This window comes from Sturnira hondurensis, unplaced genomic scaffold (genome assembly GCF_014824575.4).
Source record: "Sturnira hondurensis isolate 20B ecotype Veracruz unplaced genomic scaffold, ASM1482457v3 Scaffold0021632, whole genome shotgun sequence".
Taxonomy (NCBI): domain Eukaryota; kingdom Metazoa; phylum Chordata; class Mammalia; order Chiroptera; family Phyllostomidae; genus Sturnira; species Sturnira hondurensis.
Window position 1 is genome coordinate 4,620,368 of NW_028094263.1, and position 14,414 is coordinate 4,634,781.

At 57.5% G+C, this 14,414-nt stretch overlaps 1 protein-coding gene across 1 annotated transcript; it reads left to right on the plus strand.

Annotated features, from left to right (window-relative positions):
* Positions 1-5,475: 5,475 nt before the first annotated feature.
* Positions 5,476-13,929, plus strand: PPP1R1B (protein phosphatase 1 regulatory inhibitor subunit 1B). The gene is made up of 7 exons (XM_037033360.1): positions 5,476-5,914; positions 7,541-7,601; positions 7,926-7,948; positions 8,312-8,387; positions 11,467-11,667; positions 12,908-13,027; positions 13,115-13,929. Exons 1-7 carry the CDS (start codon positions 5,834-5,836, stop codon positions 13,162-13,164), a joined length of 612 nt encoding a protein of 203 aa, XP_036889255.1. The 5' UTR covers positions 5,476-5,833; the 3' UTR covers positions 13,165-13,929.
* The last annotated feature ends 485 nt before the right edge of the window (positions 13,930-14,414 follow it).

Sequence of the window (14,414 nt, forward strand, 5' to 3'; positions counted from 1 at the left end):
GGCTGCCCCCCTACGGGCTTCTGACTCGGTCGCTCTTCTCAACAACTTCCCACCTGGGGGCGCCAAAGGACGCGGATACCTCTGTACTCATGTCTGCCACCAGAGGGCAGCCTCGGCACATCGATTTCTCCTCCCCGCACCTTTCCATGAATCTCAGATGGATCCAAACTAAACTGGGTAAGACAGAAACCAGGTCCAGCGCTGAGCAAAGGAGGTCGGTTCAATATATGAAAGCGACCTTCCGCTTCCCCCTCCCAAATGTATTAAAGGCAACCGTAGAGTGACAGCTCTGGGGTCAGACTGTCTGCGATTGAACGCAAGCCCTGGTCAAAAAGTTCTGAGCTTCACTTGCCTCATCTGTAAAATGGAGTGATATTAATGAGGATTAAATGAGGTGAAGGTCTGTCCAGAAAGTATCCAGCCACACACTATGAAAAATAGACATTTATTGAAGAAGATACAAGAAACGCTGTATATGGGACAATGACGCCTCAGTCCCCTTCAACATAGGCACCTTGGGACTTCACAGTTTTCCCAGTAGCATTTGGAATCCTCAGATCAGCCTCTAGTTCTCACACTGTCAGTCTCTGATCTTTGCTGATGGCAGCCTGTACACGTTCAACATTCTCAGGAGTTCTCCTTGTTGCAGGCCTTCCAGAACGTGGATCGCTTTCAACAAATTCTCTACCATCTTGGAAGCATTTGTGCCAGACTTTTATTTGTGCTGCGGTCATTGCATCGTCCCCAAAAGCCTTCTGAATCATCCAAATAGTTTCCACAGAGGAGTGCTCAAGCTTAATGCAAAATCTGATACAGATTCTTTTGTTCTACTCACTCCATCATTTTGAATGCAATGGCCACACTGTGCACATGTCACTCAACAGCATCTACCACCCCCACTGATTAGTACAGTGAGGTCGTCCTTGTTCACACATGCATATTCTAGTCCATTCTCCTCGGCTGCCAGGTTACATTGATGTCACATAAACTGTTCTCATTATATTAACAATAGATGGACTTTTTCTGGACAGACCTCATACATAAAAAGGACATAGCCCAGTGCCCAGCACAGTAAATGATCCATATATTTCACCCTTAGTCAATTTCTTGGACTTGTGTATTCATCCATTTATTCATTTCTCAATTCATCCCCTCTAAAGCATGTAGTGTCTACTGTATTTGGGACACTATGGGATGCAAGTGATGATGCAAAGACAAGTGGTAGGAAGGATATGTCTCGAAATAGTGTGCTGAAACTAAGGGTGCACCCAGTGAGGGGCGAGGGGAGGTTAATTTGCATGGGGCAAAAAAAGAACATTTTTGTGTGATGGAAGTGGTCTATTCTGAATTGTGGTGCTCACATGTTACACAATTTTCATGAACTCATAGAAATGCATATTTAAAATTTCATTGCATGTAAATTCTAATTCAATAAAGTTGATTTTTTTAAGTACCCAATGGGAATTTACTGAATGAGCAAAGGGATGCACAATGGATGAATGAATGTGTGTGTGAATGAACGTCGAAGATGATTCCCCTCCTGTCCTGGTGCCACCATTGTCCCTGCTGAGAGTGCCCCCACCCACTTCTCCCCAGAGGTAGGACTTGGAATGCTCCCCCCCTGCCCAGGCCCCCATCACACCACCAGCGCCAGGGAAAGACGCCCCAGTGCGACCAGCTAGGGCTCCCCAGCTTCTCTGAGTTTGCTTCCAGGGCTTCCTGCTGCCAACCCAGCTAGCTCAGTTCTCCTGGGTGGTGCCAAGGTCATGGATGCGATGCCTGACTACAGACACCCAGTGCCAGCCATGCGGCCGCCCAAACCCTAGCCGATTCCGCCACCTGCTGGCCCTTTGTGAGCTGTGCCCCTGGAACACAGTAGCCAGAACTTTCCTTGAAGCTTGCCAGGAGCCTCGCACTCCACTGGGGCTTTTGTGTGTATGTGTTTGTGCAATTGAGTTGGCTCTGACTCCTGGTGACCCTGTGCATGAGTGACGTCCACAATGTACTGTTTTCGACAGCCCCGCTCAGGCCCCGAACACTCCCATCTGTGGGGGGTTTTTGTGTGGAGTCGATACATCTCCTATTTGGTCTTCCTCTTTTCCTGCGGCGCTCTGCTAATTTCCTATTGAATTCTCACAGCTACCTATGAGGTGGATTTCAAAACACAGGGCAACTGAGGCCCAGAGAGGCTAAGAAATTAACCTAAGGTCCAACAGGAAGTTACAGACCTGAGATTCTTCCTCGGGTCAGCCCAGCTCCGGAGTTTATTTTCTGTCCATGAGCCCGTATCTTGCTTCAGGGAAGGATGGAATATTCCCGATCACCCACTCTCCCCACCTCCCAGAGAGAGGGCAAAAGCCTCACTTCCCCCTCCCTAATTCACCTTCCGGACACAGGAATGCAGTTCCTCTTGTGTGCTGGGCACTGTGGCACGCACCAGTCCGTGATGTGAGGAGAAATTGTGTGCTCAGAATAGTGTGCTCAGACCTACGGCACATTAATAGACACCCTGTGATAAACACTGTTTTGTCAATCCAAGGAGAAAGACCCATAGTTCAATTGGAGTTATGTCAAACGAGGTCTTGAATTTGTTCCTGGGACCCGAGCGCTGTGCTCCTAACTCAAGAATAATACCGGAAGAGTGGCATATTATTTTTACATCTCATTTGCATATGATTAATTCTAAGTCAAAGAAAAGGGAGGTCACCCTGGCCCCTTGCTTCTGGGCCCCTCTGGGATGTGCCTGACCCCCCGATTGCCTCCCCTGCTGCGCCCCCCTCACCAGCCCCTCCCCACCCCTTGCCCCTGCCCACACTCCCTCAACTTGCAGAAGTGCTGTCCCCTCCTCCTCTGTCACCCACACAGCCCCCACCCCTTGGCCGCCCACCTGAAAAACTTTTCCCTAAGTTCTTGAGAAGTTGCGTAGGAACCAGGAGAGAAAAATCAAAGTAATAAAACCTCATTTAATTCCTGACGGAGGGCAGAGCTGTGAGCTGCAATTATCTTAATGCTGAGCTATTTTTATTCTCTCTCCATCTCTGTCTTCTGCCTCTCCTAGCCGGTCGTGACGCTGTCTTTCTCCCTTTGTCTCTCCATCTCTCACACGTGTTTTCTCTCTTTTTGGCTTTTTCCTACCTCCTCCTTTCTCTGTCTCTCCCTGTCATCTTTCCTTCCCTTCCACCTCCTTCCTGTCCATCCCTTGTACTTGAACCTCCGCTGGTCAGTTTTGCCCACCCCTCTTAACCCTGGGATTTAGCAGCCAGAGCTGTGGGTGCCAGAGAGGCTGAGGGAAGAGGGTGAAGACCTCACCCTCCACCCCAAACAGTCCATCTTCCAGGCCTGGCTGTAGGGGAAGAGTCTCCCTTCCCAGCTGCCCCAGCCTGGTCAGGGGCAGCTTCCCAGATTCAGGGCTTCCGAGCTCTCCAGCCCATTGGGCAGACTCTGAATATTCACAAAGGAGTCCTCCCTGGCCAAATGAGCCCCAGCCATTGTGGTCCCAGGGCCATCTCATCTCCCAGGGGTTCCACTCTGCAACTGGTGGTGATGCTGCCTTGTCCCTGACCTCTCGGTACCCACCCAGCTGTCCTCTGTCCCCTTCATCCCACCCCAGGGCCCTCCCACCCTGCAGCACCGGAAGCTACAGGCTTCTCACCCTCACCTTGGCCCAGTGGCCACTCAGATTACAGCCTGGGCAGCGCCTTTCCCATGCTCCTTTTGACTTTCAGAACCTCCTTATTTACCCTCCCGAGGCACTGCCAAACTGGTCTTTGCCTCTCCCTACCACACCCCATCTGGAAGAGGGGTCTGGGCCAAGTAAGGGGCTGCCCACACCCGTGGGCCAGCAGCCTGGCACCCAGCTATTTCCCGACAAGCATATAAGTCAACAAACATTGCCCGACTTGAGCCAGGCCTGGGGTTGGGGGGCGTGGAGCTGAGAAGCCAGGGCTTTCGGCTGCAGTGAGCACAGCTTTGCCCTCCTGCCACCCTCTTTCTCACCCCAGAGTGAACACTGACTCTGGGACACGGCATCGTGCCCCTGACCCCATTTCCAGGGGACTCCTCTGTCCTCCTGCTCCCTCCCCCTGCTCTGCCAAGGACCCGGCATGCTGGGGCCAGAGTGGAAAAGTTGCTGGAGGTTGGGTAGAGCTCCTGGCTGATCCAGGTCTGAGCGTGACCAGGAGAGAATACAGCCAACACACACAGAGCCCCAGGAAGATGTGTGAGTGCGCGCGCGCGCGCACGCACACACACACACACACACACACACACACACACACCTGTACTCACACCCCATCAGTGCTACAGAGTGGGATCCAGACTCTTTCCCACAGCCCCCAGAGGGCAACATGGGCTCCTGCGAAGAGACCCAGGGCCTGGACAGATACACGGGGACAAGCCAACCCACAGGGCGAAAGTCCCCCTTTTCTCCCCTCCAGAGAGACACAAACACCTCTGCAGAGGGAAAGAGGCTCACACCTTATCCAGGAGCACACTCTGCTCCCCTCAGCTCTGTTCCTGAATGTGGATGTGCCAAACCCACACCTGTGTTGGTGCGTGTACTGGGACAGGCAGCCCCCCTGACCCTGGTCCGCCCGCCGGGTTCTGTCTCCCTCCCGTCAGATCTGGGGAGCAAGGCAGGAGACACGGGAGTCCAGGGCACGTGTCCAGCGCACCTCGCTCAGGACTATGACCTTCTCCCCTCTGCTGCACAGGCTGGAGCTGTGGGTGCAGCATTCCAACCCCCCCCCCCCGCCCGCGCGAGCTGGCGCACCCATGCCCATCACCTTGACAGCCTCTGACAGCCTCCCCCACACCCACACCCTCCCTCATACACACATAGTCCTCCTACACCCTGCCACTCACACTGCATCCGTGACACTCTGACACACTTACTCACAGACTAACATGCACTCTTACCACACCGACGGCCCCCCCCCACTCCCCAGCCATAGGCACCACAGGGCCACTGACGCTCGTTCACACACACACACACACACACACACACACACACCCCGCCTTGATGACTGACACGTGTCCTCCCACGCACAGCCCGCTCTCTCACACTCGCTTTCCAGGACACCCCCATTCACAGCGTGACATGCTGGTGGCACTCTTTTCACGACCTCATGGGTCTCCCCGTGACATTTCGAGTACCCGGGCCAGGAGGGGGTTAACGCCAGAGTCCCTCGGCCCCTCTCTCCCGCCCCCTCAGCCTCCCCACGTTGTCCCCCCGCTGGACTCTATCAATAATGCAGCTTCGAGGTCTGGGGTGGCAGTAGGGGGCCCCCAGCCTGCTCCCGGGGCCCTGGCTCCCACTCCCCCCCTTCCCGCCCCGCCCTGGGAGAACACGCTTCTCGGTGCCCATTGGCCACTTTCTCCCTGAGCCCTCCCACCCCGCCCCTGGGCGCCAGTCCCAGGTGAGGGGACGGGCTGGGGACCCCGGGGCGGGGGCCAGAGGGCTGAGTCCGGGAGAAAGGGAGTCAGTCCCAGACCGACAGAGACGCGGAGAGGCAGAGCAGGGACTCGGAGAGCGAGGGAAGGAGGGAAGCGGCAGAAACGCAGGGAGCCGGGGAGCCCACGGGTGGAAACGCGAGGGGACCGAGGCGCTGACCGCGCGCGGCGGGCGAGCCCGGGGGCAGGCCGGGCGGCGGCGACCCCATCCTCCCGCGCGTTCCCCGCCCCGCGCGCGGTATTTTTATCGGCGCGCGCGCAGCCCTCGCGCTCCTCGCCTCTCGCACCCGCCGCGCCCGGAGCAGCGCGGGCGAGCTGAGCCGGGAGCGCAGCCCGGGACCCCGAGTCGCGCGGCCCAGCCCCACCGACCACTCCGCCCGCCATGGACCCCAAGGATCGCAAGAAGATCCAGTTCTCCGTGCCCGCGCCCCCCAGCCAGCTGGACCCCCGCCAGGTGGAGATGGTAAGGGGACCGTGTCCCACCCCCGGCAGCTCCGCACGCACCGGGGGCTCCGGGCGCTGCCCGGTCGGCGCTGGCCTGCGGGATGCGGCCGACGGCTAGTCCCGAGCCGTCTCGACCCGGCAGCGCCCGAAGTTCGCTGGAGACTCGCGCAACTTTTTCCCAGGGCCTCGGTCCTGATCCCCGCGCCGGGGAACTCCGGGCGGCGAGCGTCGGAGCGTCGGGGCAGGCCGTTTCAGGCCGCACGGGGAAGGGGACTACCCTCCAGACCGAGCACGCGTCCTCCTTCCCTCGGCTACCACCGGGCCCGCTGTGCCCCGGACCGGCCAGCGCCGGTCGGATGTGAGAGACCTCATCCCCTGACCCGCTGTGTGGAGCGAGGACCCCCAACACCTCTGCCCCACGGCCCTGCCCCTCCAGTGCCACCCCGTCTGCCTGGGCTGGGGTCGCCACAACCTTGTTCTGACCTCCTGATGAGGCTCCAGACCGAGCCACAACATTACGGGACCCGGGCGGGGGTGACCCGTCATCAAAGAGGCCAGACCTGCTCACGGGGGCAACGGAGGTCTCTGGGAGAGCCTTCCTGGTGGCTGGGAGGCCCCGAAAGTTGGGGACAAGGGAGACGGAGAGAAGAGGGCCCCGCCCCCCACAACCTAGACCCACCCACTTGTTGCTGCGTCTCAGTGGACTCCCAGCTGAGCAATGAGCGCCTGGGGTGGCGGTGGGGTCTATGGCCTACGCCGCCTCTGGTCTGACCCGCTGTGTTGGGAGCCTGGCAGGGGGAGGTGGCAGTTTCAGCTGAAATCACCTGGTTATCTTGGTGCATTTCCCTGGAGCTCAGAGGGGACCTAATTAACTGACAGCTGGTCTGATTGCCAAGCTTGGGGGACGGGTAGTGACTGGGAGTGCGCTGTGCCCCCTCCACCCCACATCCTTACTATTCAGCTTGGCTCGCACACCAAAGCAGGGCAACTTGGCTTTTTTTTTTTTTTTTTAAATGAGGACTGGGCTTAGAGTTCCACAGCCTGAGAGAGGCTGCTAGGGGGACCCAGACCCAGGCCCTGTGAGAGGCCCTCCTAGGCCCTTGTGGGCCTGCAGCTCGGGGCCCATGGCTCGGGCCGCACCTGAGCGCCTGTGTGAGTCTGGAGGTGGCTGCAGTGTCCCGGCTTGGCCTCTGCAGCTGGATCCAGTTTCTTTGGAGCCCTTGAGCTGACCTTAGGTGGGCAGGGCCACGTGGGCACCATGGCCCATGGGCACCTTCCACACAGTCAGCTTCAGCTCTCGAGGTCTGATGTCTTCAAAAACCAGGAAAGGAAGAGCCTTGGTAGGGATGATAGAAAGGGAGGTGCTGGCTGTGGATTAGCCATGGGGTAGGATGCGCAGGGGCTGGAGCGAGGTGGCCTTGAGCACCTTGCCGAACCTCTCTGAGCCCTAGGTTTTCCCCTGAGTGAAGTGAGGGGATTGGGAGAGCTTTCGAGTTCTTTTGAGCTCTGACAGCCTTTGATTCACAGGTTCCCTGGAGACTCCAGAGCACTGTGTGTTCCCTGCTGCCTGGGAGGGAACGCTGGGGGGGTGCTGCAGGTGTCTGGCCCCCCTCCCACCTCTCCACCTCGTTCTTCATCCCCTTAGATCCGGCGCAGGAGACCAACCCCTGCTATGCTGTTCCGGCTCTCTGAGCACTCCTCACCAGGTGGGCCCGCCCCTGCCCCTGCCCCTGCCCCTGCCCCGGCTCCACCCTAACTCTGATGGCTTCTTGGGGCCCTTGCCAAAGTCCCCTGAGTAGAAGATGGAGCAGAAGGGGGCAGGGAGCGGGTAAAGTCTGGGATCCCAACTCTCCCTGAGTCCATTTATTAACGAGCACCTCCCAGCACTAGAAAGGAAGGGCACACTCCCTTTTCCTGGAGGTTGACCATCTGGGAAAAGCAATTCAGATTCTCTTTCTCCCTTCCCCCTCTCTCTCCCTTGTCTCCGTCTCCGTTCCTCCTCCCTTGAATTCGCTGACGGCCTTCCTCAGAGGAAGAGGCCTCCCCCCACCAGGTGAGTTTCCAGGGGCAACTGGAAGGAGGAATGTGGTGGGTTGGCTGGGATTACTTCCCAACTAACACAGGGTGCCACCCAGGAGGACACATTAGCATATCAATCGGCACCTCTGGGGAGAGTGCCTGGTGTCAGGATGTCACGGGCAGATCCTTCTCTGCTCTTGTCTTTGCTCAGACTGGGGTGAGGCCTCTAGGACCTTGGGCCCCTGCCCTGCACCAGGCCACAGCAACAGGGTGGCGCAGGGCCAAGGGGCAGCCACACCTAGCCCAGTCTGCCCAGGTTGCTCTGGTGGGATGGCACAGAGGGAGAGGAAGGGGGGGCCTGTAGTGAGCCCATTTAACCTGGCATCTTCCCTGGCAGAGAGCCTCAGGAGAGGGGCACCACCTCAAGTCGAAGAGAACCAACCCCTGTGCCTACACACCCCCCTCGCTGAAAGGTACTATCCCTCACCCAGCAGTCTGGCTGTCCCTGTACCACTGGCCCTGGGCTGACACTGGGGGAGGAAGGTGAAGTCTTGAGGTTTTGTCAGTGGGCAGGGTTGTCCTGTGCCCCGTAACCCCTGCTTAGAGGCCGGTTGGGTCGTCATGCGGCCTTGTGAAAATGGAGGTGACCAGAGGCTGGTGAGGGGACTGGCCTGAGCTAGCAAGTGGGCATCAACTCGAGAGGCACAGGTCTGCACGCCAGGCGCTTCTTCCTGCTTTTCCTTTCTGTGCGCCAGGCCTCGCTGGTGGGCACTGGGCAAGATAAGGGAGTGAGATTTGGTCCCTCCCATCTCAGGGCCCTTGCCTCAAAGGGTCAGGAAGAGTTACAGAAGAGAGGATGTTTAAGCCTGGATTTGAACAATACATAGGAATTCAACTAGCAGGTGAGGCTGGGAGAGAGCATTCCAGGAAGAGGGAAGAAGGTGTGCAAGGGGGAGGAAGTACGAAATCACAGGGGTCTTTAGGGCCAGCCTGAAGACTTGGCCGGAAGTGGGGCACTGTGGAAGTGCACTTGGAAGAGGAGAGGGCTGAGTGGAGTACGAAGTGGGTCTCTTCCTGACTAAGCCTTAGGAAGCCTTTCCACGCTCACCTCACCTCGACATCCTCACATCCTCGCCTCTACATCCTCACCTCTACATCCTCGCCTCTACGCCTCTACATCGCCTGAGGCTCTTCCTCCCTGGCCAGCCCCCTCCTCCCACGGAGAAAGGGAGGGAGACCAGAGGGTGTGCTGAGAGCTCCCTCCTGGTGGGTTTAATGAGTTCCCAGCACCAGCCAAGATCAACAGGTGCACCTGTCAGCCTGCTTGCCAGGGTTGGGAGCAGAGAAGACAGGCTGGGAGGAGGGGAGAGATGGGCAGGGGCTCTTCCTCTTCTCCCAGGACAGGAAGATGAAGGGACAGCGAACAGGCGGTGTGGTTCAGCGCCTGGAAGGGCTTCCCACCTGCAGGGATGTGAGGAAGGCCCAGCCCTGAAGCAGGCATGGGGTGGGGACGGGAATGGCATCCTCTCTAAAGAGAATATAAGAAATCCCTCCTTCTTACCCTGGGCTGTGGGGGCAGGGAGTGGACTTGAGGAAAAACCATCTCTTGGGCTCTTGACTGTGAGCACGGGGCAGAGGGCAGGTGAGGAGCACAGGGCCAAGGCTTTCTGGGCACCCTGCAGTGGCCAGAAATGTGCCCCACCCACACTGCCCCTTTGAGCTGTGCATTAGCAGAGTCTGAGTGGGGAGAAGCAAGTAGTGGGAGGGGGCTGGGTCAGGTGCGGGCAATTGGGGGGTGGGCTGTGCTGGAGACCTTTGAGTTTAACAAGGGAGAGAGGGGGGTTTGGGGGGAGTTTAGTTGGAAGAAGAGAAAGGAGACAGCAGGGAGGGGGAGACCCCAGAGAGCCTTGAGAGGTTCGAGGCACTGCGCACGCAGGCAGGAACTCACGGGGCCAGCACAGGCCCTGTGCACCCCTATTGTTGTCACTGTGGCTCAGGAACTGAGCTGAGCGCTCCTCCTCCAGCTGGGGGAGAGGGAGGCTGCTGGAGCTGCCGCCCCCTCTCCTCCCTTCTCCCCTCCCTCCAACCCTCAGAGGACCCTTCTGTACCTGAAGGACACAACTTTGTAGGCTTTTACCCCTTTCTGGGCAAGGGAAGGCACCTGGCAGGATCAAGGTCTGCAGGGGAAGGAACCAAGGGCCCCTGGGGGAAGGTGGACGACATTGCCTCTTGGCTTGAGGGGGTCTCTCTGAGGCAGAGCTCTCATACTTGGCTCAAGGTGAAGTTTTGCAGTGTCCCCAAGGCCGGGGCAGGGCCATTTATTGTGCTTTTATTGCCTGGGTAGCTTGCCCAGAGCCAGCGGGAGGCACTGGGCTGGGAGCTCTGGGCAGGGCGGGGCAGCGGGCACAAACAATGCACCCTCTGTGCCTGTCCCCGAGTTGGCAGGAATGTGGTGCCCTGCTCTCTGCACCGGAGGTTTCCAGCCTGGATCTACCTCTCTGGGCTTTCTGAGGGTCGGGGCTGCCTGCAGACCAAGATGGAGCTGCAGAACCCCAGCCTTAAGCTTGCCAGCATCTTGTTTGTGGGCTGAGTTTTGTGACCCAAACGCTCTAAAAACCCCACCAGCTCCCAGCTCTTCTGCTGCCTGTGCCTCAGCCACTCCTCACAGTGTCCCCTCAGCCCCTGCCATTCTCCCACAATCCCCCAGCCCTAGCCCCTTTCTCCGAACCGCCTGGTCCTTTCCATCTTTTGGAAATTTCTCTCCAGCTGCCCACACAGTTCCCTTCCTAGGCCCTATCCCAGCAGGCCTTGGTGGTGTTGGGGGGGTGGGTGGTGTCTGCTGCTTTCTAGGTCACCACAGAGGGAGCTGGAAGCTTGGGGATGTGGGTCAAGATTGTGGGGGCCGTGTTGAGCACGCCACATCCCCAGGCACAGACTTCACTGGCTGCAGACTACTACGTCCTCTGTCTCAGAGCTGTTCCAGCCTCCTGGAGACTGGGGCAGAGGTGCATGGGGTGGCATCAGTGACGGGGCAGTGCCAGGAGGTGTCAGCCAAGCCCAGCAAGCAATAGGGGTGGGCAGGATTGGGGTCAGCAGACAGCCCTAAACTGGCTGGGCACTCCCCCAGAAATTGACAGGCACAGATCCCTTGGGCTCTGACCTAGGGACTCTGTGCCTTCTGCCCAGGGCTGTAGCTGGTGGACGCTATGTCCAGTACCAGGTCCTTGGAGAAGCAGGCTTCCCAGCCAGGGAATGTTAAGCTGCTGTTGTGCTCGCCTGGTCTTGTCCAGCTTGGCGCCCTAGGGCCTGCTGCCAGCCTCTGGGGGGCCAGCGTCTCTGGACAGCTCAGGAGCCAAATATGATCAGGAGTCTGCCTCCCACTGCTTCAGCCCTGGTCTGGCCTGTGGCCTTCAGCTCTTGAACTAGATCCCTGAGATTAACTTGGCCTTCAGCCCAAGGAAGGAGGCTGGGGCCTGGGCATGGGCCTCTCCAACTACAGGGGCTCTTTCTTGGGCCTGGCTGACCCTGTCTTCTGGGGTGCTCCTTTGGCAGCTGTGCAGCGCATTGCCGAGTCTCACCTGCAGTCCATCGGCAACCTGAGTGAGAACCAGGGCTCAGAGGAAGAGGATGAGCTTGGGGAGCTTCGGGAGCTGGGCTACCCAAGAGAGGAAGAAGAGGAGGAGGAGGAGGACGAAGAGGAGGAGGAGGAGGAGGACAGTCAGGCTGAGATCCTGAAGGGCAGCAGGGGGTCTGGTAAGCTGAAGGAGCTTTTATGAAGCCTGGGTCCAACCACCACGGGTCAGGTAGAGTCCCCTCCCAGTTCAGTTCCTCACACATGTGAACTGCGATCATACCACAAAGACCCCCCCCCCCCAATCCTCTCATGCTGTGCGATGCCTCACAGCTTTACCTAACACCTAGGCTGCTCCCATCCCTGACTCAGTGCCTCCCCCAATCAGGTTTCTCCTGATAATTCCTCTTTTCCCTAAGAATTTTGGGGCTGGACCCAAGAAAGGACTCCCATTCATGGCGGTGAGAGGGTGCAAGGAGATGCAGAGGTGGAGGACGAAGAGCGTCCAATGTCCTCATCACCTGCATTTCTGAACCTAGGATATAGTCTCCTTTGGGAGGCTGAGGCTGATAAGTCCTCTCAGGGACCCTTGGGCCTGTTTCTCCTATTTCCTAGGCTGAGGTGAGAGGGTGCCCTCTAGTGTCTAGACAGAGAATCTAGGATTCAAGAACCAAGAATCTGGCCCTCAGCACCTCCAACCCCACCTACCTGGGAAGGGCCGGAGACCTTAACGGATGGCCTCAGAGCCAGAGGCCCCAGATTCAACAATCTCCACAGAGGGTCCCAAGGCCCAGAGGATTTCTAGGCAGGAAGATCTCAGACCCTCATGGCTGTGGGTCCCATGCCCAGCCATGGAAGGCTGTACCACATCTATTCCTCCTAGTGCACACAAAACTTTATGGTCCCACTGTTTAAGGGATTGAAACCAGTTGACTGACCCCGCTTGATGCATCTAGTATTTACACCAATACAGAATGGCTTGGGCCTCCTCACTGCCTCTCTGGTCCTCAGGGCATCAGCCGTGGGAGCAAGAGCTCTCACTGGAGGAGTTGTCAATGCCCACTAAGACCCCCCAGAACAGGTGGAGAGGAGGTGAGAGGAGACTGTTCCCTTGGCGGGGGAGCAGTGGGGCAGTGAGCAGATCAAATGACAAGACTACTAAGGAGCTATATCTATTGCCACTACTCCCAGAGTGACTTCCGGGGGCCCGAGCTGGGCTCGGGAGGGTGTGGACTATTATCTTATTTAAGGTAATCTACACAGTTTCCCTCTTACTACCCCCCTTCGGAAGAAGTAACAAACTGAATTATCTAAATCACATGGCTAGTCACCAGCAGAGCTGTCCTAGTCCAGCGCTCTCTCTATACCATGATGGGTGGATACTCAGAGTCTGTGGCTTCAACTTTTTTTCCCCGTCCCAAGCTGGGCAGAAGACAACTTGTGGCCAGGGTCTGGAGGGGCCCTGGGAGCGCCCACCCCCTCTGGATGAGCCCCAGAAAGATGGAAGCTCTGAGGACCAAGTGGAAGACCCCACACTAAGTGGTGAGGCTTGGGGGTGGGGTACAGGGAGATGGAGCTGGGATCTTGGGAGGGATGCTCAGTCCCTGAATCCCTTTGCGTGTTTTGCAGAGCCCGGGGAGGACCCACGGCGCCCTGCACACACTGTGCCTGGCACATAGGCACTCAGCCCTGTATCTCCCATAAGGAAGTGGAGGGGACATCGTTGTTTCCCAGAAACCCACTCAGTCCCCATCCTAATTTTCTACCCTTCCCCTCACTTGCTAGAGCTGTGGCTTCTGACTTCTAGACAACTAAAATTGGTCTTTGCTTGTTTGCCCACCTTTGGCTGATGCCCAGAGTCCTGGGCACTTGCTGCCTGACACCTACCTCTGCTACTCATTCCTCTATTCACCCAGTGGGAGGCAGGACGTGAGAGAGCTTGCTTGGAAAATCTAGTACTCAAAGGACAAAGGTTCGTCCTTCACAATTCTACTCCCAGACCCTCTCCCTTGGACACAGGAAAACCCCAGGGCAGGACCCTAAGATAGGAGGAAAGCAGGTACAGAGAACCTGTAGGTGCCCTAGAACCTTCTCCATCCCCTCATCTTCTAGGGGGGATTCCCAGTCACTACCCCTCTTACTGGCTTCTACTAGGGCTGAGGATTCAGGCGTCCCTCTCCGCAGTTTCCACACTTTGGAAATCTTCCCCTATCACCCCTGCTCCCCAGCCTGGGTGCCTAGAAGATGGACTGGCAGAGGATGCTTCGTTGCATTTTGTTTGTGCTTTGGGGCCAGGGATGCCACCTAGTATACATCCTTAGAGGGGTTACACGTTGAGGGGAGCCAGGTCCTTCCTGTCCTCCAGCTGCTCTGCTCCCTTCCCCTTTTCCTTGACTCCAGACCTGAACTGCTCCTGTGCTGTAATAAATCTTTGTAAATAACTGTGCTGAGACTCCTTTTTTCCGGGAAAATGAAAGGGAGGAGGAAGTAACAGGTTCCTTCCCAACCCCCATGTTGAAGGCCTGGTTGGTGGTCATTCAAGGGTCAAGGCCTCGACTCTAGGGTCTGGTTCTCTGGTCCAGGAGTCTTTCCTGCATAAAACAAGCTCGGGGCACCCTTGGGAAGGACCGTGAAAGTCCTAGATCCTGCTGGGGAGAGCAGAAAGCAGCTGGGAGGAAAGAGAATAGAACTGCTTCCAGAGTAATCATGGATTTCTCCAAATCCTGTCCCCCCATCCCCCGCCCCAGGCACCACAGGCCTCCTCTCACGAAGTTCCCTTTTGGTCCACTATGCCAGGCTTATGTGGCCCAATAAAGTCGAAGCCCCGGAGCTTCTTTCCCATTCCCCCGACTCTTACGAAAGCTTCTCTGGAAGTCTAACTTAATTGGATGCCCCACTTCCGGCCTCCGGGGTGGAGTGGAGCGGCCGT

What these genes read in the sequence shown, in the direction of transcription:
- PPP1R1B (XM_037033360.1), top strand. Translation starts at nt 5,834, where the DNA reads ATGGACCCCAAGGATCGCAAGAAGATCCAGTTCTCCGTGCCCGCGCCC. An exon ending in ACCCCCGCCAGGTGGAGATG is followed by an intron (nt 5,915 to 7,540) that starts GTAAGGGGACCG and finishes TCATCCCCTTAG; the next exon opens with ATCCGGCGCAGGAGACCAAC. An exon ending in GAAGGGCAGCAGGGGGTCTG is followed by an intron (nt 11,668 to 12,907) that starts GTAAGCTGAAGG and finishes CCCCGTCCCAAG; the next exon opens with CTGGGCAGAAGACAACTTGT.